The 27,768-nt window shown below is 46.2% G+C and overlaps 1 protein-coding gene across 1 annotated transcript in view; it reads right to left on the bottom strand.

Annotated features, from left to right (window-relative positions):
* The window catches only part of tacr2 (tachykinin receptor 2), a 163,328-nt gene that overhangs the window by 115,177 nt on the left and 20,383 nt on the right, over positions 1-27,768 (bottom strand). Inside the window, exon 2 of the mRNA XM_070876300.1 lies at positions 18,152-18,346. Coding sequence (XP_070732401.1) covers positions 18,152-18,346 — 195 coding nt within the window. The remainder of the gene's footprint in view (positions 1-18,151; positions 18,347-27,768) is intronic.

Genomic DNA, 27,768 nt, shown 5'->3' with positions numbered 1-27,768 from the left:
AGAGTAAGCTTGCTGGGAATATAAAAACTGACTGCAAAAGCTTCTATAGATATGTGTAGAGAAAAAGATTAGTGAAGACAAACATAGGTCCCTTGCAATCAGAATCAGGTGAATTTATAATGGGGAACAAAGAAATGGCAGACCAATTGAACAAATACTTTGGTTCTGTCTTCATGAAGGAAGACACAAATAACCTTCCGGAAATACTAGGGGACTAAGGGTCTCGCGAGAAGGAGGAACTGAAGGAAATCCTTATTCGTCAGGAAACTGTGTAAGGGAAATTGATGGGACTGAAGGCCAACAAATCCCCAGGGCCTGATAGTCTGCATCCCAGAGTACTTAAGGAAGTGGCCCTAGAAATAGTGGATGCATTGGTGATCATTTTCTAACAGTCTATCGACTCTAGATCAGTTCCTATGGACTGGAGGGTAGCTAATGTAACACCACTTTTTAAAAAAGGAAGGAGAGAGAAAATGGCGAATTATAGACTGGTCAGCCTGACATCACTAGTGGGGAAAATGTTGGAATCAATTATTAAAGATGAAATAGCAGCGCATTTGGAAACAGTGACAGGATCGGTCCAAGTCAGCATGGATTTATGAAAGGGAAATCATGCTTGACAAATTTTTGAAGATGTAACTAGTAGAGTGGACAAGGGAGAACCAGTGGATGTGGTGTATTTGGACTTTCAAAAGGCTTTTGACAAGATCCCACACAAGAGATTAATGTGCAAAATTAAAGCACATGGTATTGGGGGTAATGTATTGACGTGAATAGAGAACTAGTTGGCAGACAGGAAGCAGAGAGTCGGGATAAATGGGTCCTTTTCAGAATGGCAGGCAGTGATTAGTGGGGTGCCACAGGGCTCAGTGCTGGGACCCCAGCTATTTACAATATACATCAATGATTTAGATGAAGGAATTGAGTGTAATAGCTCTATGTTTGCAGATGACACTAAGCTGGGTGGCGGTGTGAACTGTGAGGAGGATGCTAAGAGGCTGCAGGGTGACTTGGACAGGTTAGGTGAGTGGGCAAATGCATTGCAGATGCAGTATACCGTGGATAAATGTGAGGTTATCCACTTCGGGTCAAAAACAGGAAGGCAGATTATTATCTGAATGGTGACAGATTTAGTAAAACGTGAGGTGCAATGAGACCTGGGAGTCATGGTACATCAGTCATTGAAGGTAGGCATGCAGGTACAGCAGGCGGTGAAGAAGGCAAATGGCATGTTGGCCTTCATAGCTAGGGGATTTGAGTATAGGAGCAGGGAGGTCTTGCTGCAGCTGTACAGGGCCTTGGTGAGGCCTCACCTGGAATATTGTGTTCAGTTTTGCTCTCCTAATCTGAGGAAGGACGAGCTTGCTATTGAGGGAGAGCAGCGAAGGTTCACCAGACTGATTCCCGGGATGGCAGGACTGACATATGAGGAAAAACTGGATCGGCTCAGCTTATACTCACTGGAATTTAGAAGAATGAGGGGGGAATCTCATAGAAATGCATAAAATTCTGACGGGACTGGACAGGTTAGATGCAGGAAGAATGTTCCCGATGTTGGGGAAGTCCAGAACCATGGGTCACAGTCTAAGGATAAGGGGTAAGCCATATAGAACCGAGTTGAGGAGAAACTTTTTCACCCAGAGAGTGGTGAACCTGTGAAATTCTCTTCCGCAGAAAGTTGTTGAGTCCAGTTGGTTGGACATATCCAAAAGAGAGTTAGATGTGGCCCTTACGGCTAAAGAGGTCAAGGGGTATGGAGAGAAGGCTGGGGTGGGATACTGAGGTTGAATGATCAGCCATGATCATATTGAATGGTGGTGCAGGTTCGAAGGGCTGAATGGCCTGCTCCTGCACCTATTTTCTATGTTTCTATGTTAGCGGAGACGTCAATAACCAAGGGGCATAAATTTTAAATAATTGGTAGAAGGATTAGAGGGGAGTTGAGGAGAAATCTTTTTTCCCAGAAGGTACCAGGGGCCTGAAAGGGTGGTAGAGGCAGAAACACACATCACATTTAAAAAGTACTTGGATGTGCACTTGAAGTGCCTGCAAGGCTATGGACCAAGAGCTGGAAAGTGGGATTAGACTGGATAGCTCCTTGTCAGCCGAATAGTCTTCTTCTGTGCCATAAACTTCTATGATTCAATTAAAAAAGAGTGATCGATGTATGGAATAATCTTCCTGATACAGGGATGGAAACATAACCCTTGGAATCGTTGAAGAAAAAACGTGGTTGTCACAACGGGGGTTTGGGGGGTGGGGGGAGGAATGGTGGGAGGGGATAGCAGTAACATCTTCGAGTAGAAGTGAACGACATTTCATCCAGAAAAGGCAGTACACCTGTGGCACACAACACTTTATAAAATAGGCACAGCGCTATACAGGAGAGTAGATTGGGGACCTGGATTTACATCCAACTCAAGCCGATGGGATGAAAGATTCCTTTCTGGGAGTGTTTGATGGGACAATGTAGAGCAAACTTTACTCTGTATTTATCCTGTGCTGTACCTGCCCTGGGAGTGTTTGATGGGACAGTATAAAGCGATCTTTACTCTGTATTTAACCTGTGCTGTACCCACCCTGGGAATGTTTGATGGGACAATGTAGAGCAAGCTTTACTCTGTATCAAACCCGTGCTGTACATGTCCTGGGAGTGTTTGATGGGTAGTGTAGAGGGCACTTTACTCTGTATCTAACCCATGTTGTACCTGCCCTGGAAGTGTATTGAAATAAGAATTGGACCTGCTTTGTATCTGTAGCTAGCAGCCTGCATTAGTAGTTTTAGAAAATTGGCCATGGCAAAACGCGTCATCAATTCTATATTCAGTTCTTGTGGTTAGGCCAGTTGTTGAATTACGGAATCCTAGCTCGGCTATTTCTTAGAATAAAAGATGTACGCTATATGCTAGAAACATAGAAAGTCACCAAAAGTCCAAACTGTATAAATTGATCAAAACAAGTCATACATCTGTATCTTTGACCGAAAAAGGTCATGTAAATGAATGTATACGCCTACTTGCTTTTTGTATAACTATCACAGACCAAGAGCGATTCTTTGAGAACGGGACGGAGAGCTTAGCAAGGGCTAAGTGGGATACCCATCGCTCCCTTGCAAGTAAATAAACGATTCTTTGACTTTCAATAGACTTCGTGTGGTATATTCATTTAGTACACTACATCAAATGGCGTCACGAACAGGATTCCTTGGATGGCAAACAGACGACCGTTGACCGATCATCACGGAGTGAGTATTTTAAATTACCACTCTAAAAATCTCATGTAATTGGTAATGGGACGTGTCGGGTCGACCAGAGAATCCGAATTTGGAGAAGTCTATGAAAGAATAAAGACTCGTAGTAGAAGTAAGACGTCATAAATTTTTAGTTAAAGTAATTGGACTAAAAATTGTTGTTGCGATATTGTCGGCAAGTTGGAAGATAGATAAGAATATATATATATATCTGGTAGAGTATATACGTGACCGAGACGCTGCCGAAGCCTAACAGAGCAGACGTCCGAGGGTCGGTCTATTCAGGGCGCCTGAGTCGGGAACGAAAGAACGCTGTGAGAGGCTGAGTATACAGACGTTGACTCGACATTGGTATTGTCATTATACGAAATGACTAGCCGGGAAGATTTGAATTGGGGACTCGAAGGGTCTCTAACCAGATTTTACACCGATGACTGCCAGGGACTGATAGACAAAATGATAAAGGACGGATGGGATCCGTCACAAGCGGCCCTTATTCAAAGGATATGGTGGGATAAGGAAAAACGTAAAAGGGCAACTAAAGCTGGCATAATCATAACAAGACAATTTCTGAAATACGTAGAATTGAACAAGCCAAAAATAGAGGAACTAAAAGAATTGAGAGATGTACCGCTGACAACCACGAGGGTTGCAAGTATTGGTCTCACTCAGGGCAAGTAATTAAGGGACGTACCGCTGACAACATATAGTCATGGGAAGTGAGAAACTCGAGTTGGGACCAGAGGGGTCTCTGGCACGGTACCTAGCAGATAAAAATCGAAAACTAATTGAAATAATGATTAAACAAAATTGGAAACCAGACAACCCACCCGTGGCACAAAGGAAGTGGTGGGAGTCGGAAAAGAAACAGAAAGAGGAGAAAGCCCTCATTTTAGTGACTCGCGCATATTGTGAATCAAGTAGACGGACTAGACTATTGACTGAGAAAGCGACAAAATAATCCAACAGTAGGTGTGATGGTGACAGCACTCATCAGTACAACGATATAGAAGTGGGGGGGGGTGAGGTTTAGAGAAGATCTCTTCACCCAGAGGGTGGTGGGGGTCTGGAACTCACTGCCTGAAAGAGTGATAGAGGCAGAAACCCTCACCACATTTAAAAGGTAATTGGAGGTGCACTTGGAGTGTACGGGGATCAGAAATTGAAACTGGTTTAAGGAATAATGGATAGTTATGACTCAATAAAAAGGAGAAAAGGGAAGATTATGTTTTTCTTTACTGTTCTAGTGTTTTTCTTTGGTATTTAAAGTTTTTGGGAAGGCATATTCCTTTGTATGATTGTGGCTCCTCACCCCTTTTCCAAGTGGCATTGGGAAGTTTAAGATTGGAATTACTGAGGTTAATTAACCTAGTGTAAAAGCATAGAGGTTAAACTGGAAACGCTGCAAGCTGTGGGACGAAAGTTGACATTGATTGATGGTGTCTGTGTTTGTCAGCTTTCAACACAAAGGAAGTTAACTCTTTCACAGGCAGCTGTGAAGTCTGTTTTAATTCAGTGGGCGATATCTTTTGAATATTGGAGATTTTCTTAATTTGAAGAGAATATTTGCTCCTGGGGTAAAAGGAATTTTAGGATCATATTTCAAATTAACCCCTCGGGCTCTTAAGCAGAATCACCAGAGATTCTCTGTTTCTTTTGTTTTAAGTAAGTGACCATCGGGAAGAAACAATGTTGTTTAAAGGGGTTAGTGGATTGTGCCTGAGGGATCAGGAGGGCACATCACCGTAACCGACTACATGTGGCCTCGATTAAATCTCAGGAGTGGGAGGTGGGGGGCCAGGTTAGATGTCAGTTTTGAACTGCAGTACAAGGGACCACATTCATAGATATGTAACGGAACTGAGCAAACAGTCAAAAGGCATGAGACAGGAAGTCAGGAAACAGCATGCAGGTAGGGACCAAGATGAGGATTTAGAATTACCGACAGACGTGCCACAGGGAGGAGAGAAGGTAATGGTAAAAGGTTTACTGGGCTGAATGAGATTTGCCCCGCGATGGTCCGGCCCACATGAGGTACTAATAAGCGGCGACACATGCGCTTGCGTAAATATGAAGGGCATTAGTCACTGGAAACATTGATCCCAACTGAAAAGTTACACTGATATGTACTGGATAGCCCAAGGGCATCCACCGTTTTTTACAGGATGGCCTGGCGGATGATAATTCTGATAATGCTATGGATGATCCAGACAACGGATCAACACCACGAGGAAGACCCAAGGGATCCCGAATTCAGACGAATAATTGTGGGGGATGGAATCCAAATATCAGGGATCTTTCGGTCAGACGGAAGTCCGGTGGGCTTTGGTCTGCCACCAGGTGTCACCATCCGAGGGTGCAAAGGGGTCCAACCGGAGATGTTAGGAATCTCCATGATATCCCACCGAACGGCAAGTATATCCTGCAACCTTGCTAGTGTCTCTATATGAACACCCTTTCGCAATCGTAACTATTATCGCGACCATCATTACGACCATAAGGACTTTGAGGAATCTTATATGAAGACGTTAGAAGCATACTATGACATAGATTCACATGTTGGAGATCATAAGCCTGATGGCATCACAGTATGCGTCAGGGCAGAACGAACATTCCTACCCAGGTATTACAATTGCGTTTATAAAGACGGGTCATGTCCCTACAGGTGAGATGGGCAGGCGAGTGGCCCGCCTCGCCTACACCACCAAAACCGTTGGAATGCCCGATCCTTACAACAGGACCCCCCTAGTGGGATAGTCCTGCGAACAGAGGGAGTCCAACTGTAGATAACGTAAACCATGAGATACTCCCTGTGATTGTAAACCTAACCAACCTAGGCCTACCAGAGAGATGTGAAACCAAGGTGAGGGCACTGTATATCCGAATGTTAAAGAAGTCAGGGAACGCCTCAGGGGCCTCCCACTTCAGGGGTCATGCAAATTTTTACCGCCAAAAGTGGGGATTTATTAACGATCCTTACAACCAGGGTGAACACAGGAACATCATTGGTAAACGCCCTTACATACAAACTGTGCATGAAAGGTCCGGGAGGCTAAGGGAAACCATGTGAATCCTGTTACAGCAACTGGACTGGGCCAACAGATTGTCGCACAGTTACTAAAAGGGATCACGGTGATGGAAGGCCATGCGACCACCGTCAACCGCCTGATTAACCGAGAGTATGAGGACGCAAGTAATGGGGTGAAGCGGAATTCATGTCATGCTTATGGAAGTTGGACGATAGGACAGATCCGCCATAACCTGGAACAAATCCAGGAAGGAAAAGTCCCAGACTGGATCAACAGTACCCTCCTCTTCCACTTAGCACAATATCCGGGCACCCTGGATGCATGCACCTTGAAGGGGATGACCTGGGTGTACCCAGTCACGGGTGGGTGTGTGGACTCACACTCATCTCTGGGGGGGATGGTTCTCATGATTCCCATCCAAGCAGGAAAAACTGGGCCGTACTCACAGTACGAGGTGGAGAATATAGGGTTAATCAGGGGAAAGAACTACCTACGGTATACCCAATGGATCAATACGCAATCAAAAGAAACGGAACTATGAGAGGGGTCTCATTGACGGGTTGCCATAGGGTGGGTAGCCTGACAATTTGCCCACATCCGGTAGGACAAGGTAGTAAAGATGGGCACGGGTTCAACCAGATGGTTGGATGTGTACTGGAAATAAGTTCAGTGGAGGCTAAACCCACACACTCTGCCTACCGCGGTAGGGGTGAATACTGTGTGATCACAAACCAGTGGACCTACGATTAAGGCGGATTAGAATGTAACATTACTAACCCCAACTTCTGCTTCACCCCCAGCCTACCTGTAACAATAGGACACACACAAATTGCCTACATTCATGCACGGAGAACTATCACTCTAATGGACGAATTAAGGGCAGATCTGAGGCTGTATGAGGAACACCTCACAGCACCCCCACCCCATCTCCCAGAGGACGTGAAGGAGATAAAGGATCCCCAAAAAAAGAACATGAAACGATACCACATCCTAAAGCAGGAGTTACGGGAATTAGGGAAGGAGATCGAGCATGACTTCCGTAAGACCCCGTGGTATGAACAAGTCTAGAATTGAGGCTTAAATATAAGTATCCACCCTTGGATTCACATCATCTCTCATATACTGGTAGCGCTACAATTGGTATTGACATTAACCTGCTTGTGATGACATGTGCAGCTTGTTCTAAACGTAGGAATAAACGCAAGGCTAAAGCTATAGTAAAGGAGCAGAGTAACCTACTGAGACAGAGTTTAGATGAGGGAGCCATATAACTCCATATGCATTAGGCCCCCCAAACCTAGCGGCTGATCACCGCAACCGGGGCAGGGGCCCTAAGGCAGTGTAGAATTTAGACGGGTTGGTTACCTTGAGCTGGATAGTCAAGGACCAAAAGGGGGAATTGAAATATGAATTGGGTCTGCTTTGTATCTGTAGCCAGCAGCCTGCATTAGTAGTTTTAGAAAATTTGCCATGGCAAAACGCGTTATCAATTCTATATTCAGTTCTTGTGGTTAGTCCAGGTGTTGAATAACAGGATGCCTAGCTCGGCCATTTCTTAGAATAAAGAATGTACATTATATGCTAGAAACAAAGAAAGTCGCCAAAAGTCCAAACTGTATGAATTGATCAAAACAAGTCATATATCTGTATATTTGACTGAAAAAGGTCATATAAATGAATGTATACATCTACTTGCTTTTTGTATAACTGTCATAGACCAAGAACGATTCTTTGAGAACGGGACGGAGGGATTAGCAAGGGCTAACTGGGATACCCACCACTCCCTTGCAAGTAAATAAACGATTCTTTGACTTTCAACAGACTTTGTGTGGTATATTCATTTAGTGTAGAGGAAGCTTTATTCTATATCTGCCCTGGAAGAGTTTGATGGGGCAGTGTAGAGGGAGCTTTACTCTGTATCTAACCCATGCTGTCCCTGCCCTGGGAATGTTTGATGGGACAGTGTAGAGGGAGCTTTACTCTGTACCTAACAAAATTAGAGCTCATTGGTTTGGGGGTAATATACTAGCATGGATTGAGGATCGGTTAACGGACAGAAAACAGAGAGTGGGAATAAACGGGTAATTTTCAGGTTGGCAGGCTGTAACTAGTGGGGTGCCACAAGGATCGTGCTTGGGCCCCAGCTATTCACATTTTATCAATGATTTGGATGAGGGGACCAAATGTAACACATCCAGATTTGCTGATGTTACAAAGTTAGGTGGGAATGTAAGTTGTGAGGAGGATACAAAGAGACTTCAAGGGGATATAGACAGGATAAGTGAGTGGGCAAGAACATGGCAAATGGAATATAATGTGGAGAAATGTGAAATTATCCACTTTGGTATGAAAAATAGAAAAGCAGAGTATTTTTTAAATGGTGAGAGATTGCAAAATGTTGGTGTTCAGAGGGATTTAGGTGACCTTGTACCGAATCATTGAAAGTTAACATGCAGGTACAGCAAGCAATTAAGAAAGCAAATGGAATGTTGGCCTTTATTACAAGAGGATTTGAGTATAAGAGTAAAGCCGTCTTGCTGCAATTATATAGGGCCCTGGTGAAACCGCACCTAGAGTACTGTGTACAGTTTTGGTCTCCTTACCTAAGGAAGGATAAACTTGCCATTGAGGGAGTGCAACAAAGGTTAAGCAGACTGATTGCTGGGATGGGGGGATTGTCCTATGAGGAGAGATCGCGTTGACTCGGCCTATATTCTCTAGAGTTTAGAACAATGAGAGGTGATCTCATTGAAACATACAAAATTCTTACAGGGCATAACAGGGTAGATGCATGGAGGATGTTTCCTCTGGCTGAGGAGTCTGGAACCAGGGATTACAGTCTCAGAATAAGGGGTTGGCCATTTAGGACTGAGATGAGGAGAAACTTCTTTACTCAGAGCACGGTGAATTTTTGGAATTCTCTACACCCAGAGGGCTGTGGAGGCTCAGTATATTCAAGACAGAGATCAATAGATTTTTGGATATTAAGGGAGTCATGGGATATGGGGTTAGTGCAGGAAAGTGGAGTTGAGGTAGAAGATCAGCCATGATCTCATTGAATGGCGGAGCAGGCTTGAGGGGCCAAATGACCTACTCTTGCTCCTAATTCTTATGTTCTTATGTTCTAACCCATGCTGTACCTGCTCTGGGAGTTTTTGATGGGACAGTGTAGAGGGAGCTTTACTCTGTATCTAACCCATGCTGTCTCTGCCCTGGGAGTGTTTGATGGGGACAGTGTAGAGGGAGCTTTACTGTGCAGCTGGCTGCGCTGTACCCATTTTGTGAGCAGTGAATGCGAACAATGGGTTCTCTGTATCATTGTGCCTCACCACAATTGGCACAAACATTTTTAAAATCTGAAGATAAAAGGCCGGAAGGCTGTAGGAAATTTCTCACACCTTCTTTATCCAACGAGGTGAAGATAGCAGAGTAAGAGTTGCTGAGAGAACAGCCTCCTTCCAGTGAGATCTCTGACACATTTCCAACCTTCAGTCCACTATTGGATCAAGTAGTAATGACACATTGATTGCCTGGGCTGGGGATTTTATCTTGTTTTCCCTAGAAAGTAGTCACCAGTGAGAAGTGGCCCCTCAGTCATTCCATCATCATGACTGGATTCCTGCAATCACTGACCGCACTAAGGGGGCTGAACCTGCCTCTAGCATGAAGTATACCTGATGAATAGGAAGAGCCACCATTCTATCAAACATACAGGTGATCTGCAACCACAGCAACACAATCATTGCAGGTACACATATTTCCTAGCATGAATCCTTCATTCTGCAGCAGTCAACCTTGCCAGCTGTGCTTGAAGGCCGAAGACGCCAAGGCTGGGAGTCGTAACATCAGTAGGTCATTTGGCCCCTCAAGCCTGCTCCGCCATGTTGATTGCAGTATAGGGACATTATGGCCCACACAACCATCAGGTTCAAAGTGGCACACATCATCCATATCATCAAGCAGTGATTCTAGTGCCCTGGCCAATCAGCCCAACCATATAGCTCAATCAATGGCTGCAGGATTATTGTTGACTGCTGTGTCCTCCACAACTTGCCCCTGCAAAGGGGATGAATGAAAGTGGAGCTAGGTGAAGAAGCGGAGCAAGAGGCGGAGCTGAGCACAAGAGAGCAGAATCAATCATCAGACAAAAGATGTAGCAGTGCAAACATTTCAGCAATTTCCACCAATGCAGAACAGTCAATTGCACATGTGCCTACTACTCATCCATATGCAGCTTTCCCTGCACTCGGCCCAAGTTGTACATGAGCACACATGAACGCAGCCTCAATTTCTCCCCCACCACCTGAAAGGGTCTGAGAACAGGAGATCTGTCAGGACACACAGTTCAATCACATATACACCAACTGACATTGTTGTCTTTAATAGTTAGCAGCCGAAATTCCTGAAGCCCTGCTCCACCTTCGCAATTGTAATGGAGCTGGAATTCTAGCCCCTGATTGTGAAAGACATTGACCCCATTCCAAAATCCCAGGGATGAGCTCATTTTAATATTGAAGGCAAGTAGCCCATGCCTGTAGTAGGACCCCAGAGGCTCCCCCTGCTCATTGGCCTCAATGGGGGATGCCACAGATCCTTCTCGGGCTGAATAGGACATTATTATTTGTTATTTTTCCCTGTGTCCTCCCCCTTCCCTTTCCCTCCCTCTCCTCTTCATTTTCTCGCAGGACTAATAGCCTGGATCGCTGCTTCCATTTACTGTATGTGGGAACTGTCACATGTACATGCTCATGGGAATGTTGTGATTGTGAGGGAACAGGAATGGAAGAATGGAGGGAAGACTGATGCTCGCTGGCTTTAGCAGGAAGTATCTCATAACTGTCTGGTGACAAACTGTTCCAGCTGCTGAGGGAACACGTGCTGCTGTGTGCTCGATTTCTTAGACTCCTCACCTTGTCTCCCACTTGCCCCTTGTAGGGCTTTTGTTGCAGTTGAGTACCTGTTATAGAGAGTGTAAATAACCACAATGATCATAGAGACACTGTGGTCTATACTGCGGCCACCATCTGGGGTTGGTCTCTGTATCAGAGGCAACATGCCCATGGAGTGCTCTATGATGCAGTTAATGCATGTACGTGTCTCACTCTACCTGTCCAGAGGAGGCTCACCAGCAGTGGCCTCTCTCAGTTTCCGGAAATCCAACCCTTCACCTGCTGGGTACCAGCAAACAATGGTGGCACATTTTTGAGCCATCAGACTTTGGGATTGTGCCAGTTTTTTTTGAACTTGTTGGTCCTCTTTTTCTGGCTTTGCAGGCTGCATTGAATCAGTATATGGGATTCACCAATTCTCCCTAAACTTGTGCTTCTTCACCATTCCAGTAGGAGGAAAAAGTGAGATGGCTGACTGCTCGGTCCAGTGGTTGCCCCAAGGGATGGATGTCAAAGATTATCTGCAAGTGAAAGCATCACAGTTGCTGATGAAGTGGCTGCCGAGGCCAATAAATGTGCCATTGCCCTGTATTTATTTAAGAAAGAGGCAGGGAGATAGGGTTGTGCCATTACCAAGAGACAGCTGCATCATCTAGAAATACCTAGAAGTTACAACACGGAAACAGGCCATTCAGCCCAAGCAGTCTGTGTCAGTGTTTGCCCTCGACATAAGCAATTAGTCCTAATCACATTTCCTACTCTGTTCCAATATTCTTTCAACCACCTATCCTATGTAATCTTAAATGTTGGCAGTTTCTGCCTCAACCATTAACCCAGTGCCAACTCTTGCTTTTCCCCTACTCCATTCACTCAGCATGTTCAGTGACCTGTAAGGGAATTGACCTCAGAACAGCAATGAGGGTGTTGAAGCCCTGTCTCAATCTGATTGCCCAGTACCTGCAGCTCTGTGACTTGGACACATGGCCTAATGTAAGAGATTATAAGCATGCTGTGAAAGTTTTCAAGTTAGCTGACCTTGTGTTATCTGGCAAGGTTGGTTCTGCCATGGTGTGCAGACAGCCTGATAAGCACTGCACACAGCTCACATTATCAGCTCCCATGAATAAGCGTTATGCTGTGATAGGACAGGAACACTTTGCGGCTGATAATGCAGTCTGAACACCAGACAGCCAGAAAAAGCCCTGCGCCCACTTACATAATCTACTGATGCACCGGGAGTGTCAGGCTGTATTGTGGGGTGCCAGCCCCAATGAAGGTCAGCTGGCTGCCCATTGTGAGCTGGGCACTCTCCTGGTGGGGGCAGCATACATTATGGGGCAACTCGGGAGCCTGGTGAGCCTAGCTCACAGGCTGAGTGCAGGCTTTCAGCCCATCTGTTCTCGTTGCCTTGGGTTTGTTTTAGTCCTCCATCCACTATAACTGGTGTTCTGGGAGAGGGTGTCCCATGCACTTCAGTCCACCATTGCATTATTGGCCCCTATGAGTAGCATCTATTGGTGATAGAACAGGAAGAACATCCTGGAATGGATAACTCCAGGACCAGCCCATCAGTGGCTGTTCACACACTGAGGCAATTGGTTGCCCTTACCCTATAATGCAACGTCAGTTCATTCATGTATTTTGATGACACTCCCAATGCTTAGTGTGTGCTGCGCTGAGAGTATGCTGAGGTCAAGCTACGACATTGCCTGCACAGCAGTCCTTAAAGGGCTGCTGTCCACCATTAAAGCGATATGTGGACTGGATGAAAAATGTTTGGGGGCAGATCAGTCCCATTCAACAACCAGGCGCTGAGGGTCCTCCACCTAAAGTCATGCAGCAGAGCTTGGTTCAATTGAACAAGAGGGCTACCCTGAAATGAGTACAGCCAGAGCAGCATGGCTGGCAGTGCAGAGCACAACAGTGAAGTCTCACATGTGGCTCTAACCTCTGAGCGGGTGAACAAGACATGTTTGGTCCACACAATGATGTCAAGGTACAAACACATGGCTACAGCTTGGCTGAACTTTCGGCTCATTTGCGTCCCGGGTAGCACCCCGAAAATGCTGTTTTTGGGCGTTATACTGGGCGTCCAAGATTTACCGCCTGGGCGGAAGATTTGGCTATTGGATGGGGCCGCCGCAAAAACTTATCGCCCCGCCCTCCGTTTTTAGCATGATGATGATGTCAATCGTCGTGCAACGCTGCGCTAGCGTCCCGGATGGAACATTCGGCCTTAACGCCTCATTTAACGCCCGCCCCAGGAAATGCCTGAAAAAACCAGGTGGTCTCAGGGTGCGGCAGGTGGTATTGGCAGCATTTTTAAATGGAGCGATGAGGATCCTACATCGCTGGTCACTTGGACAACAACAGTTGCGCACATAACACTTTGTGAAGCTCCAACTTGCAAACTTCACTTTTATCTGCCATTACAGTGCCCTTACAACTTCAGTGAGAAAATTTAATGGGGCATTACGAGTTTGCCAGCGTATCATGCTCCATGCTATTGCCAGGCAATGTCAAGCTAGAAGAAGGACTCTTGGCCATGTTGGCTCATGGATGATGAGAGGCCAAAGACGTCCTGGGAGGAGGGCTTATCCCCCACGGGTTTATAGGTACCAATGCTCAGACCTCCGGCTCTCTGAGGAGCAATGTGTGAGAAAGCTGCGTTTCCAAAAGGAAATGTTGACAAAGATATGTCATCTCCTACAGGCAGACCGATGCCTGCACCGCTCTGGAGGCAGCCTTCAATACTCCCCTCAACAGGTTTCTGAATTCATTGTGGTGTGCTGCATGTTGCACAGCTTGGCCATCATGAGGGGCCAGACATTGCCAGTGGGGATTGTATGCCCACCTCAGGAGGAGGAGGAGGACGATGAAGAGGAGCCTGGTGAGGCCCCCAGTGGATAGCCACCTCATCCACAGGGGAGGCAGCATGGAGATGCTGCCAGAACAACACTCGCATGTCGCCAGCTCGTAATGGACTGGCTCTCCTAAATGTAGGAAACTGAGGGATGGGGCTAATACTGGACACGCTTTGTGTCCCCATAAAGGCCCATCTCCGGTGAACACTGGAATGAAGCACAAGGCACCAATGACAGATGATGAGTCAGAAATTTTACTGCAACAAAGTCACAAAAACACTCCCACCAAAATAAAACCATGCAATATACAACATTTTGCAGGGCACTAAACAACAATGAAATGTCTTTACCGCTGCAAGTTTCGGCTTGGGCGCACAAAGTCCGTTGTGTAACGCCTGACTTAACGCCAACTTACATTTTCGCCGAAACTTGCAGTCGGAGGCGCAAACTATTTTCAGATGCTAACTTTAACGTCCCGCCGCGATTAACACACTGAAATCCAAAAAGCCCAAAATCCAGCCCTATGCGTTCAATGCACCATCAGAAAGAGAGAGAATCAGAGAGAGAGAGAGAATCCAGTGGGTAAATCAGCTGGTGATCTTTGGAAATACCCAGGGATGCAACTTCTGATCCATGGCACTTTATAATATTGCCATATCAGCAATACTGCTACTACCACTCCCAGAGAACTTCATGCTTGAACCTTCTTACCACAGAAGCAGCATCCACCCCCACCCTGTGATGTCACCCATCTCCACAGAGAGCCAGGTCCCCTCTTCGAGAGTCTGGGGTGTGAGAGAGAGAGAGCTGGAGTTGGGAGATGTTTGGGGCTAGGGTGAACAGGGACTATGAGTGCAAGAGATTGTAGGCGACTGGGAACTGCAGTTGGGGATTGGAATTTGTGGGAGAGTAACAGCGGACTGGGGGTCAGGGTCAGGGGAGAGAAGAAGATGGAGGTTAGAGAGAGAGACTGGGGAATGGGGCAGGTATAGCGAAAGAGGGACTGGTGAATGGTGAGAGATGGGGACTCGGGAATGGTGGACAAGAGATTGGGAATCGAGCGTAGGAGAGAGGGAGAAAATAAAAACAGAAAATGCTGGAAATTTCTGTGGAAATCAGGCAGCATTTGTGGAGAGAAACAGAGTTAACGTTTCAGGTCGATGACCCTTCGTCAGAACTGGCAAAAGTTCAAAATGTAACAGATTCTTACGGAAGTTCAGGGGCACTGAAAGGGGGAGGGGAAGAAAGAACAAAAGGGAAGGTCTGTGATCAAACACGAGAAGGGAAACAGAAAGCAATGAAGATGAACAAGGTAAAAGAGACAAATGGAAATCCCGTTTGAGGGAAGAGCAGAACTTTTTCAAGGTGGACATCCCGAGACAAGAAATGGCAGTGAATTAAACACGAATATAAAAACAAAATACTGCGGATGCTGGAATCTGAAATAAAAACAGAAAATGCTGGAAATCTCAGCGGGTCAGGTAGCATCTGTGGAGAGAGAAACAGAGTTAACGTTTCAGGTCGATGACCTTTCGTCAGAAATGGCGACTGTGGGTCAGCTGGGATTAGGGCTCGGATTACGGAGTGAGAGAGGGAGACTGGGAATTAGGGAGTCGGGGAGTACGGCAGGGGAGAAAAGAGAGGGATATTTCAGGTCGGGGGGAATGGGGCACAAGTTCGGGGAGGTGGGAAGAGGAAGATTAGGGAATGGGATGGGTGTGGGGCCCAGCAATTTCTGCAGAGTCTGGAACAGCAACAATGTGATGAGTGGGAGAGTCTCTGAGAGAGAGATCTTTATTGTAGGTAAATAGTGAAAAATTGTTTCCACTGGTGGGTGAATGGGGAACAAGGGGATGGAGACCGAGGTTTCTCAATGGAAGAAACAAAGGGGAAGGAAGCAGCAAGATTCTTAAACCAAGGGTTATTAGACCATGCAATGCTTCACCACAAGTGGCTATTAAGGCAGAAACTAGAACATCATTTAAAAGGGAAGGGGATAAATATCTGAAAAGGAGAAATATAAGAGCATCTGGGGGAATAGGGTTACAGGAGAGATCACCAGTGTCAACACAGGCACCAGGGCTGAATGGCCTCCTCCTGTGCTGTAATTTCTATCAGTCTATGAATGTTCCTTTATTGAGTTTGAGCCCAGGGAGTGCTTTAGAAATGTTGGTGCTGAGCTGAGTTTAGGATGTGCCCTGTGAGAAGAGCCCCAAACACTGAGCCCACTGACCTTTGTGCGATCTCTCAGTTTGGCTAAGTCAGTCTGTGCCAGCTGGTTTTGACGTATGAATTCCAAGTACAGATCAGCTCTGACATAGAAACATAGAAACAAAGAAACATGGAAAATAGGTGCAGGAGTAGGCCATTCGGCACTTCGAGCCTGCACCACTATTCAATATGATCATGGCTGATCATGCAACTTCAGTACCCCATTCCTGCTTTCTCGCCGTACCCCTTGATCCCTTTAGCCGTAAGGGCCACATCTAACTCCCTGTTGAATATATTTAATGAACTGGCCTCCACAACTTTCTGTGATAGAGCATTCCACAGGTTTACAATTCTCTGAGTGAAGAAGTTTCTCCTCATCTCGGTCCTAAATGGCTTACCCCTTACTGAGGCTCCCAGTTCAGAATTGTCACCTTCACACAGAACCTGAGCCCAAACCAGAGACCAAGGAGCTAGGGAGCGAGATCGGGCCTGTTAAAAGTGGCAGTGACTGGGGAGCCTGATCACACCTTGTGCAGTGCAGGGGAATTCTGGTTATAGTTTCAGGGCGAGTATCAGCATGTAATAGGATTATTGCTAGTTATAGGTAGGATATCAGGGCATTACACCTATTACTACCAGTTAAATATAGACTATCTGTGGATTCTAGTTGAAGTCAGGATTGTGTGTGACTTTGGAGGGGAACGTGAAGATGGTGGTGTTCCCATGCACCTGCTGCCCATGTCCTTCTAGATGGTAGAGGTCACAGGTTTGGGAGGTGCTGTTGAAGAAGCCTTGCCGATTTGCTGCAATGCATTTTGTAGATGGTACAAGTGCACCAGTGGTGGAGCCACAGTGCACCAGTGGCGGAGGGAGTGGATGAGCTGCTGATCAAGCGGGCTGCTTTGTCCTGGATGGTGTTGAGCTAATTGAGTGTTGTTGGAGCTGCACTCAACCAGGCAAGTGGAGAGTATTCCATCAGTGTACCTTGTAGGTGGTGAAAAAGCTTTGGGGAGCCAGGAGGTGAGCCACTAGCTGCCTCTGATCTGCTCTTGCAACCACAGTATTTATATGGTTGTCCAGTTAAGTTTCTTGTCAATGGTGACCCCCCCAGGATGTTGATGGTGGGGGATTCGGCGATGATAATGCCATTCAATGTCAAGTGGAGATGGTTAGGCTATCTCTTGTTGGAGATGGTCACATGGATGTCTCTCTGAATTGCCATGCCATGGTGAATGCCATTCACCACGTTGATCTGGCAAACTTTGGCTGGGTTTTGCTGAAGGATTCCTCAGACCTGGCAAAGAATTGGAAGTGCTGAGTGCTTCCTGGGAATTGGGCTTTGACCTGCAGTGTCAGCTACAGATGGTCACAAACAAGCTGAACACTAATGGAATTAAAGCCCTTGTGCTTCAAGTAGGGGGCACTACTGGTCACAGAGCATGTAGGGCTGTAGAGGTATCAACAATGACAGCCTGGACTTCAGGGAATCCACCAATCAGGATAACTAAACCTTTATGACCACAGGAAAAGCAACTCCATTCTCCTTCTCATTGCCCTGGTCACTCTGCCTCACAGTTTTCAAATCACAAGAACCTCGTTTTAACCAGAATTGCCAACTACCAAACATAATGAAGGTTCAAGTATATCCTATCCTGATGGCTTCTTCCAATGAACTACAGCACAGACATTTTCACACAAATTTTAATTATAGTAGCTCAAGATTTTGCACCAGGTAGTATCAGTTGTGCAAGAGCCACATTTCACCAGATTTGTGACAATTGTTGTTTTTTTCCCTGAAGCTATGAAATTTATTTTTGGAAAATAGTTCACATTTGCAAATGGGCCATAATTAGCGTTGGCTGTAACAGCAGCACTGCGACTGGAGGGAATTGATAAACAGGTTCTTACGTCAGTTGATGTTGTCCTCCGACATCCCCGGGCCAGTCCACTGTACAGATCACTCTGCTGTCAAATTGCACAATACAGGCATAGAAACACTGTGGGAATGCCAGAGCCAGGGCCAGGAGCCAGATAACACCAATCACGATCTTAGTTGAGCTGGAGGACAGCCTGGGCTTCAAGGGGTGGATGATGGCAATGTACCTGTGCAATGAGACACAGCAAGTGTTACTTATCAGGTATTCAGACAGCGCTTCTCACTCCGCCATATTATCCTCATTCTCCATCCGTAGTTATATAGAATGTACAGTACAGAACAGGCCATTCGGACCAACAGGTCTTTGTCGGTGTTTATGCTAAACACGAGCTTCCTCCCATTTTACTTCATCTAACCCTATCAGCACATCCTTCTACTCCTTTCTCCCTCATGTACTTATCCAGTTTGAAGTAACTGTTTAGTTACTTAGAGCTATTTTTAGTAGAGTGTCCCAGGTGTATTATACAAGGTAACATTTCTCAGCTCCCAATGTAATGGTGATAACAGGTAGCCATATTCCCCCTGTTTTTATTTTACTTATCATTTTTTCTCCACCTCTCCTGAAATTCCGTTCTTTGCTAGGGTCAAAGTGTTTGCCTACTGTGTGATGAGTACGAAGCAGGATTGCGATCTCGTCAGAGCCAATGGCTGAGTATTCCACCGACCTCAGGACCCACTTCCCTAAACTAAGGAAGTGGAGGAAGAGAACAGCTGGAGAGCGAGGAGGAGAGGGGCTTCCAAACTTAAACACATTTAGCTGGATTGCATGATGGAAACCATTAAAAAAAATTATTACTGAATGAATATAAAAATATATATTTTTTTATTTATTCTTCACGAGATGTGGGCATTGCTGGCAAGGGCAACATTTATTGCCCATCCCTAATTGCCCTTGAGAAGGTGGTGGCGAGCCACCTTCTTGAACCGCCGCAGTCCTGTGGTGAAGTTATTCCCACAGTGCTGACTTTGTCACAGCGGGTTTGTACAACTGAGTGGCTTGCTAGGGCATTTCAGAGGGCAGTTAAGATTCAACTACATTGCTGTGCATCTGGAGTCACATATAGGCCAGACCAGGTAAGAACAGCAGGTTTCCTTCCCTAAAGGAGATTAGTGAACCAAATGGGTTTTTATGACAATCCAGTAATTTCAAGGTCACCATTAAGCTGTCTTTCCCTCAACGACTATCTGTCCCACCTGTGACAGAGACTGTGGTTCTTGTATTGAACTGTTCAGCCACCTAAGAACTCATTTTAAGAGTGGAAGGAAGTCTTCCTCAATTCCGAGGGACTGCCTATGATAATGGGTCATCATTACTGATTCTCGCCTTTTTTTTATATAAATGCTAGTTTTTTTTTAATTAACTGAATTTAAATTCCCCAGCTGTCGTGGTGGGATTTGAAATCGCATCTCCGGATCATTAGTCCAGGCCTCTGGATTACTAGTCCAGTAACATAGCCACTATGCAACCATACCCCAATAGTATACTCTAAAAAGTCATCTTAGATTGAGACTCCGTTGCTGATAATAGTTTTGAAGGCTATTCTTACTGAACTTTAATATCCAAATGGCTGCTGTCGGAGATTTTATTGCCGTCAATTTCATGAAACAAATTCAACAGAAAGACTGACAGAAAACGAGGTAACCAATAATAAAGCTGCTTCATCACAAGCATTCGGGCATCTCATATAATAGGAAATATAGCAGTATGGGTAGAATGTTAGATGATAGACAGGAAACAGACAGTTTTGGGTAAATGGATTTGCTTGGAGTGGAGAAGGGTTGGGAGTGGGTTTCATTAGGCATCAAATAACTCCACGAGGCTAAGTACGGTGAGCTAGTTCAGGCATGACCTTACTCCAGTTTATTTATTTTGAAGTGAGGATTCAACATGGCTGCCAACATTATATACATGTCTTGCACGTGTCTGCCAGCGACCATTAGGACTCCGACAGTCGCGCCCTCCAGTGGCAGGTAAAACCCCAGTTAACATACATAGCATCATTCCCCCCAAAGTCCTTGGTACAGGTTGTATTTACAAGTTGAGACGGTCCGGGGCCTTCTGCTCCCTGGTTGATCTTCTCAGTTCGAACCCAAGTAGGACCACTGCTGCATTGCGGAGCAGTCGGTCTGACAGGACTGTCGGGGATGGTAGGTTCATCTTCGTGAATGACACAAGGGTCAACTGATGGTTGGATGTGTGTTGGTTGGTCGATGATGATGTCATCTTCAATTTGTTCTGGGTTGTCGGTGAATCGCAGTTTGGTTTGGTCGATGTGTCTCTTGCGCGTATGGCCATTTAACAGTCTGACTACAAATACCTTGTTCCCCTCCTTGGCCAAAACCATGCCAGCAACCCACTTTGGACCATGACCATAATTCAGGACAAACACAGGGTCATGAACAGCAATGTCACGTGATGTGGCTGCGCAATCGTGGTACCATTGCTGCCTTGCCTTCTGATTTCGACATGATCATTGAGATCCAGGTGTTGGAAATTATGCCCTTTATAGCCAAGTCCAGGTCATTAATATTGTTATATATGTAAACGTGTATTTACTTTGTACAGTCACCAGAGGGCTCATCCCCTGGAGTCCCAAGGGATCCCATAAACCCTTGGGAGCACATGTATTTAAAGAGGCCTCACAGGTTGGAGAGGCACTCTGAAGACCTGCAATAAAAGACTATGGTCACATTTTACTTTGAGCTCACAGTGTTCAGTCGGAATCTTTCTCCATATATAACTGGCGACGAGATACAGATAGCGAACCCAAAGATGCAGAGAACAGTCGGCATCCTGGAGAAATTATCGGAGGGAGTTGATTGTGAAACTTTTGAGGAGCGACTCGACCAATACTTCGTGGCCAACAAGCTAGATGGGGAAGAGAATGCTGCCAAACGAAGGGCGATCCTCCTCACCGTCTGTGGGGCACCAACGTATAGCCTCATGAAGAATCTGCTCACTCCAGCGAAACCCATGGAGAAATCGTACGATGATTTGTGCACACTGGTCCGAGAGCATTTGAACCCGAAGGAAAGCATTCTGGTGGCGAGGTACCGGTTCTACACCTACAAAAGGTCTGAAGGCCAGGAAGTGCCGAGTTATGTCGCCGAGCTAAGACGCCTTGCAGGACATTGCGAATTTGTAGGACATTTGGAGCGCATGCTCAGAGACTTTTTCATACTTGGCATTGGCGATTAAACCATAATTCGCAAACTTTTGACTGTAGAGACCCCAACCTTGAGTAAGGCCATGGCGATAGCCCAGGCGTTCATTGCCACCAGTGACAATACTAAGCAAATCTCTCAGCACAAAATTGCTGCTACAAATACTGTGAACAAAGTGATGTTGTTTTCGAATTGCAACGTACAGGGCAGGTCACACATGCCTGCATCTGCACGTCTGCAGATGTCTCAGAGTCCACCATCAAGGGTGATGAATGCAAGGCCATTAACACCTTGTTGGCGTTGCAGGGGTGATCATCGTTTCCATTCATGCCGATTCAAAGGATATGTTTGCAAGGGCTGTGGAACAATGGGACACCTCCAACGTATGTGCAGGCGAGCTGCTAATCCTGATAAACCTGCAAACCATCATGTTACAGAGGAGGACAGATCCATGGAGGATCATGACGAACCAGAGCCTCAGACCGAGGAGGCAGAGGTACATGGGATGCACACATTCACCACGAATTGTCCCCCGATAATGCTGAATGTTGAACTAAATGGACTCCCGGTGTCAATGGAACTGGACACGGGCGCGAGCCAGTCCATCGTGGGCAAAAAGACTTTCGAAAGATTGTGCTGCAACAAGGCCATAAGGCCAGTCTTAACTCTATTCGTATGAAATTAAGAACTTACACGAAAGAATTGATTCCCGTAATCGGCAATGCAACCATAAAGGTCTCCTACGATGGAACGGTGCACAAGCTACCACGCTGGGTGGTACCGGGCGATGGTCCCACGCTGCTCGGTAGGAGCTGGCTGGGAAAGATACACTGGAACTGGGACGACGTCCAAGCGCTATCGCCCGCTGACGTGTGCCCAGGTCTGAAACAAGTTCCCTTCACTGTTCGAACCAGGCATCGGGAAATTCCAAGGAGCAAAAGTGAAGATCCATTTAATTCCGGGGGCGTGACCCAGCCATCACAAGGCAAGAGCAGTGCCGTAAATGATGAGAGAAAGGGTGGAGATCGAGCTAGACCAGCTGCACCGAGAGGGCATCATTTCACCGATCGAGTTCAACGAGTGGGCCAGCCCAATCGTTCCTGTCCTCAAGGGAGATGGCACCGTCAGAATCTGTGGCGATTACAAAGTAACTATCAATCGTTTCTCCCTGCAGGACCTATACCCACTACCAAAGGCCAACGACCTCTTTGCAATGCTGGCGGGAGGAAAGACATTCACGAAGCTGGATCTGACTTCAGCCTACATGACGCAGGAACTGGAGGAATCATTGAAGGGCCTCACCTGCATCAACACACACAAAGGTATTTTTATTGATAACAGATGCCCGTTTGGAATTTGATCAGCGGCGGCGATATTCCAGAGAAACATGGAAAGCTTACTGAAGTCGGTCCCGCACACCGTGGTCTTCCAGAACGACATCTTGGTCATATGTCAGAACACAGTCGAGCATCTGCAGAACCTGGAGGAGGTTCTTAGTTGACTCAACCGCTTGGGGTTCAGGTTAAAATGCTTGAAGTGCATTTTCGTGGCGCCTGAAGTGGACTTCTTAGGGAGGAGGATCGCGGCGGAGGGCATCACGCCCACCAATGCGAAGATGGAGGCAATCGAGAACGCACCGAGGCCACAGAACGTGACGGAGCTGCGGTCGTTTCTGGGACTCCTGAACTACTTTGGTAACTTCTTACCGGATCTCAGCACACTGTTAGAACCACTGCATGGCTTACTACGAAAAGGGGATGAATGGGTTTGGGGCAAAAGCCAAGAAAATGCCTTTGTAAAAGCGAGAAAATTGTTATGCTCAAACAAATTGCTTGTGTTATAAGATCCATGTAAGCGTTTGGTACTAGCATGTGATGCGTCGTCATGTGGCGTCAGGTGTGTATTGCAACAAGTTAATGATGTCGGGAAACTGCAACTGGTTGCTTATGCATCCAGGAGACTGTCTAAGGCTGAGTGAGCCTACAGCATGACTGAAAAAGAAGCGTTAGCATATGTCTATGGGGTAAATAAAATACATCAATGCCTGTTTGGGCTAAAATTCAAATTGGAAACTGACCTTAAGTCACTCATATCCCTGTTTTCCAAGAGTAAAGGGATAAATACCAACGCATCGGCCTGCATCCAGAGATGGGCGCTCACATTGTCCGCATACAACTACCCCATCCGCCACAGGCCAGGCACAGAAAACTGCGCCGATGCCCTCAGAAGGCTGCCATTGCCCACCACGGGGGTGGAAATGGCACAGCCTGCAGATTTAGCCATGGTTATGGAAGCATTTGAGAGTGAGCAATCACCCGTCACTGCCCGGCAGATCAAAACCTGGACAAGCCAGGACCCCTTATTATCTCTAGTCAAAAGCTATGTGTTTCATGGGAGCTGGTCCAGTGGAAATGCAGGCGCAAAGATGAAATGTCTATACAGGCAGACTGCCTTCTGTGGGGCAATCGTGTAGTGGTTCCCAAGAAGGGCAGAGACACCTTCATCAATGACCTCCACAGTAGCCACCCAGGCATCGTAATGATGAAAGCGAAAGACAGATCCCACGTGTGGTGGCCCGGTATCGACGCGGACTTAGAATCCTGCATTCACAGATGTAATACATGCTCGCAGTTAAGCAATGTACCCAGGGAGGCGCCGCTAAGTTTATGGTCTTGGCCCTCCAAACCTTTGTCAAGGATATATATCGACTATGCAGGCCCATCCTTGGGTAAAATGTTCCTTGTGGTTGTAGATGCATACTCCAAGTGGACTGAGTGTGAGATAATGTTGGCTAGTACGTGTGCTGCCACTACTGAAAGCCTGCGGGCCATGTTTGCCACACATGGCCGAACCGATGTCCTGGTGAGCGACAACAGGCCATGATTTACCAGTGCTGAGTTCAAAGAATTCATGACCTGTAACAGAATCAAATGTGCCACGTGCTAACCAGAGTGGAGGGAGCAGGATAGTTAGAATAAATACGTGGCTTGAGCAGTGATGCAAGAGGGAGGGATTCAAATTCCTGGGACATTGGAACCAGTTCTAGGGGAAGTGGGACCTGTACAAAAGGGACGGTCTGCACTTGGGCAGGACTAGAACTGATGTCCCAGGGGTAACACTTGCTAATGCAGTTCGGGAATGTTTAAACTAATATGGCAGGGGGATAAGACAGGGCGAAGTAATATGCAGTCAGAAACAGATGGTAGAAAGGTAAAAAGAAATAGTGCAAGGCCGAGTAAACAAAGGCAAGAAACAAAAAGGGCCACACTACATCATAATTCTAAAAGGACAAAGGGTGTTAAAAAAACAAGCCTGAAGGCTTTGTGTCTTAATGCAAGGAGTATCCGTAATAAGGTGGATGAATTAACTGTGCAAATAGATGTTAACAGATATGATGTGATTGGGATTACAGAGACGTGGCTCCAGGATGATCAGGGCTGGGAACTCAACATCCAAGGGTATTCAACATTCAGGAAGGATAGAATAAAAGGAAAAGGAGGTGGGGTAGCATTGCTGGTTAAAGAGGAGATTAATGCAATAGTTAGGAAGGACATTAGCTTGGATGATGTGGAATCTATATGGGTAGAGCTGCAGAACACCAAAGGGCAAAAAACGTTAGTGGGAGTTGTGTACAGACCTCCAAACAGTAGTAGTGATGTTGGGGAGGGCATCAAACAGGAAATTAGGGGTGCATGCAATAAAGGTGCAGCAGTTATCATGGGTGACTTTAATATGCATATAGATTGGGCTAACCAAACTGGAAGCAATACGGTGGAGGAGGATTTCCTGGAGTGCATAAGGGATGGTTTTCGAGACCAATATGTCGAGGAACCAACTAGGGGGGAGGCCATCTTCGACTGGGTGTTGTGTAATGAGAGAGGATTAATTAGCGATCTCGTTGTGCGAGGCCCCTTGGGGAAGAGTGACCATAATATGGTGGAATTCTACATTAGGATGGAGAATGAAATAGTTAATTCAGAGACGATGGTCCAGAACTTAAAGAAGGGTAACTTTGAAGGTATGAGGCGTGAATTGGCTAGGATAGATTGGCGAATGTTACTTAAGGGGTTGACTGTGGATGGGCAATGGCAGATGTTTAGAGACCGCATGGATGAACTACAACAATTGCACATCCCTGTCTGGCGTAAAAATAAAAAAGGGAAGGTGGCTCAACCGTGGCTATCAAGGGAAATCAGGGATAGTATTAAAGCCAAGGAAGTGGCATACAAATTGGCCAGAAATAGCAGCGAACCCGGGGACTGGGAGAACTTTAGAACTCAGCAGAGGAGGACAAAGGGTTTGATAAGGGCAGGGAAAATAGAGTACGAGAGGAAGCTTGCAGGGAACATTAAGACGGATTGCAAAAGTTTCTATAGATATGTAAAGAGAAAAAGGTTAGTAAAGACAAACGTAGGTCCCCTGCAGTCAGAATCAGGGGAAGTCATAACGGGGAACAAAGAAATGGCAGACCAATTGAACAAGTACTTTGGTTCGGTATTCAATAAGGAGGACACAAACAATCTTCCGGATATAAAAGGGGTCAGAGGGTCTAGTAAGAAGGAGGAACTGAGGGAAATCCTTAGTAGTCGGGAAATTATGTTGGGGAAATTGATGGGATTGAAGGCCGATAAATCCCCAGAGCCAGATGGACTGCATCTCAGAGTACTTAAGGTGGCGGATGCGTTGACAGTCATTTTCCAACATTCCATAGACTCTGGATCAGTTCCTATGGACTGGAGGGTAGCCAATGTAACCCCACTTTTTAAAAAAGGAGGGGGAGAGAAAACAGGGAATTATAGACCGGTCAGCCTGACATCCGTAGTGGGTAAAATGATGGAATCAATTATTAAGGATGTCATAGCAACGCATTTGGAAAGAGGTGACATGATAGGTCCAAGTCAGCATGAATTTGTGAAAGGGAAATCATGCTTGACAAATCTTCTGGAATTTTTTGAGGATGTTTCCAGTAGAGTGGACAAGGGAGAACCAGTTGATGTGGTGTATTTGGACTTTCAGAAGGCTTTCGACAAGGTCCCACACAAGAGATTAATGTGCAAAGTTAAAGCACATGGGATTGGGGGTAGTGTGCTGACGTAGATTGAGAACTGGTTGTCAGACAGGAAGCAAAGAGTAGGAGTAAATGGGTACTTTTCAGAATGGCAGGCAGTGACTAGTGGGGTACCGCAAGGTTCTGTGCTGGGGCCCCAGCTGTTTACATTGTACATTAATGATTTAGACGAGGGGATTAAATGTAGTATCTCCAAATTTGCGGATGACATTAACTTGGGTGGCAGTGTGAGCTGCGAGGAGGATGCTATGAGGCTGCAGAGTGACTTGGATAGGTTAGGTGAGTGGACAAATGCATGGCAGATGAAGTATAATGTGGATAAATGTGAGGTTATCCACTTTGGTGGTAAAAACAGAGAGATAGACTATTATCTGAATGGTGACAGATTAGGAAAAGGGGAGGTGCAACGAGACCTGGGTGTCATGGTACATCAGTCATTGAAGGATGGCATGCAGGTACAGCAGGTGGTTAAGAAAGCAAATGGCATAGGCGTTGGCCTTCATAGTGAGGGGATTTGAGTACAGGGGCAGGGAGGTGTTACTACAGTTGTATAGGGCCTTGGTGAGGCCACACCTGGAGCATTGTGTACAGTTTTGGTCTCCTAACTTGAGGAAGGACATTCTTGCTATTGAGGGAGTGCAGCGAAGATTCACCAGACTGATTCCCGGGATGGTAGGACTGACATATCAAGAAAGACTGGATCAACTGGGCTTGTATTCACTGGAGTTCAGAAGAATGAGAGAGGATCTCATAGAAACGTTTAAAATTCTGACGGGTTTAGACAGGTTAGATGCAGGAAGAATGTTCCCAAAGTTGGGGAAGTCCAGAACTAGGGGTCACAGTCTAAGGATAAGGGGTAAGCCATTTAGGACCGATATGAGGAGAAACTTCTTCACCCAGAGAGTGGTGAACCTGTGGAATTCTCTACCACAGGAAGTTGTTGAGGCCAATTCACTAAATATATTCAAGAAGGAGTTAGATGTAGTCCTTACTACTAGGGAAAAAGGGGTATGGCGAGAAAGCAGGAATGGGGTACTGAAGTTTCATGTTCAGCCATGAACTCATTGAATGGCGGTGCAGGCTCAAGGGGCCGGATGGCCTACTCCTGCACCTATTTTCTATGTTTCTGTGTCACATCTGCCCCGTTTAAACCAGCGTCCAATGGTCAGGCCGAGAGAGCAGTGCAAACTATCAAGCAAGGCTTGAAGAAGGTAACTGAAGGCTCACTGCAGACTCGCCTATCTCGAGTCCTGCTTTGCTACTGTAAGGGGTGGTTTGCAGGGGGTCAGCTTTCCCTTCTGACCTTATATGAACGGTTCCGAATCGCTCCCACACCCTTGGTTCTAGACACTGGAA

This window comes from Pristiophorus japonicus, chromosome 3 (assembly GCF_044704955.1).
Source record: "Pristiophorus japonicus isolate sPriJap1 chromosome 3, sPriJap1.hap1, whole genome shotgun sequence".
Classification (NCBI taxonomy): domain Eukaryota; kingdom Metazoa; phylum Chordata; class Chondrichthyes; family Pristiophoridae; genus Pristiophorus; species Pristiophorus japonicus.
This window is presented reverse-complemented; position numbering and strand designations above follow the sequence as displayed.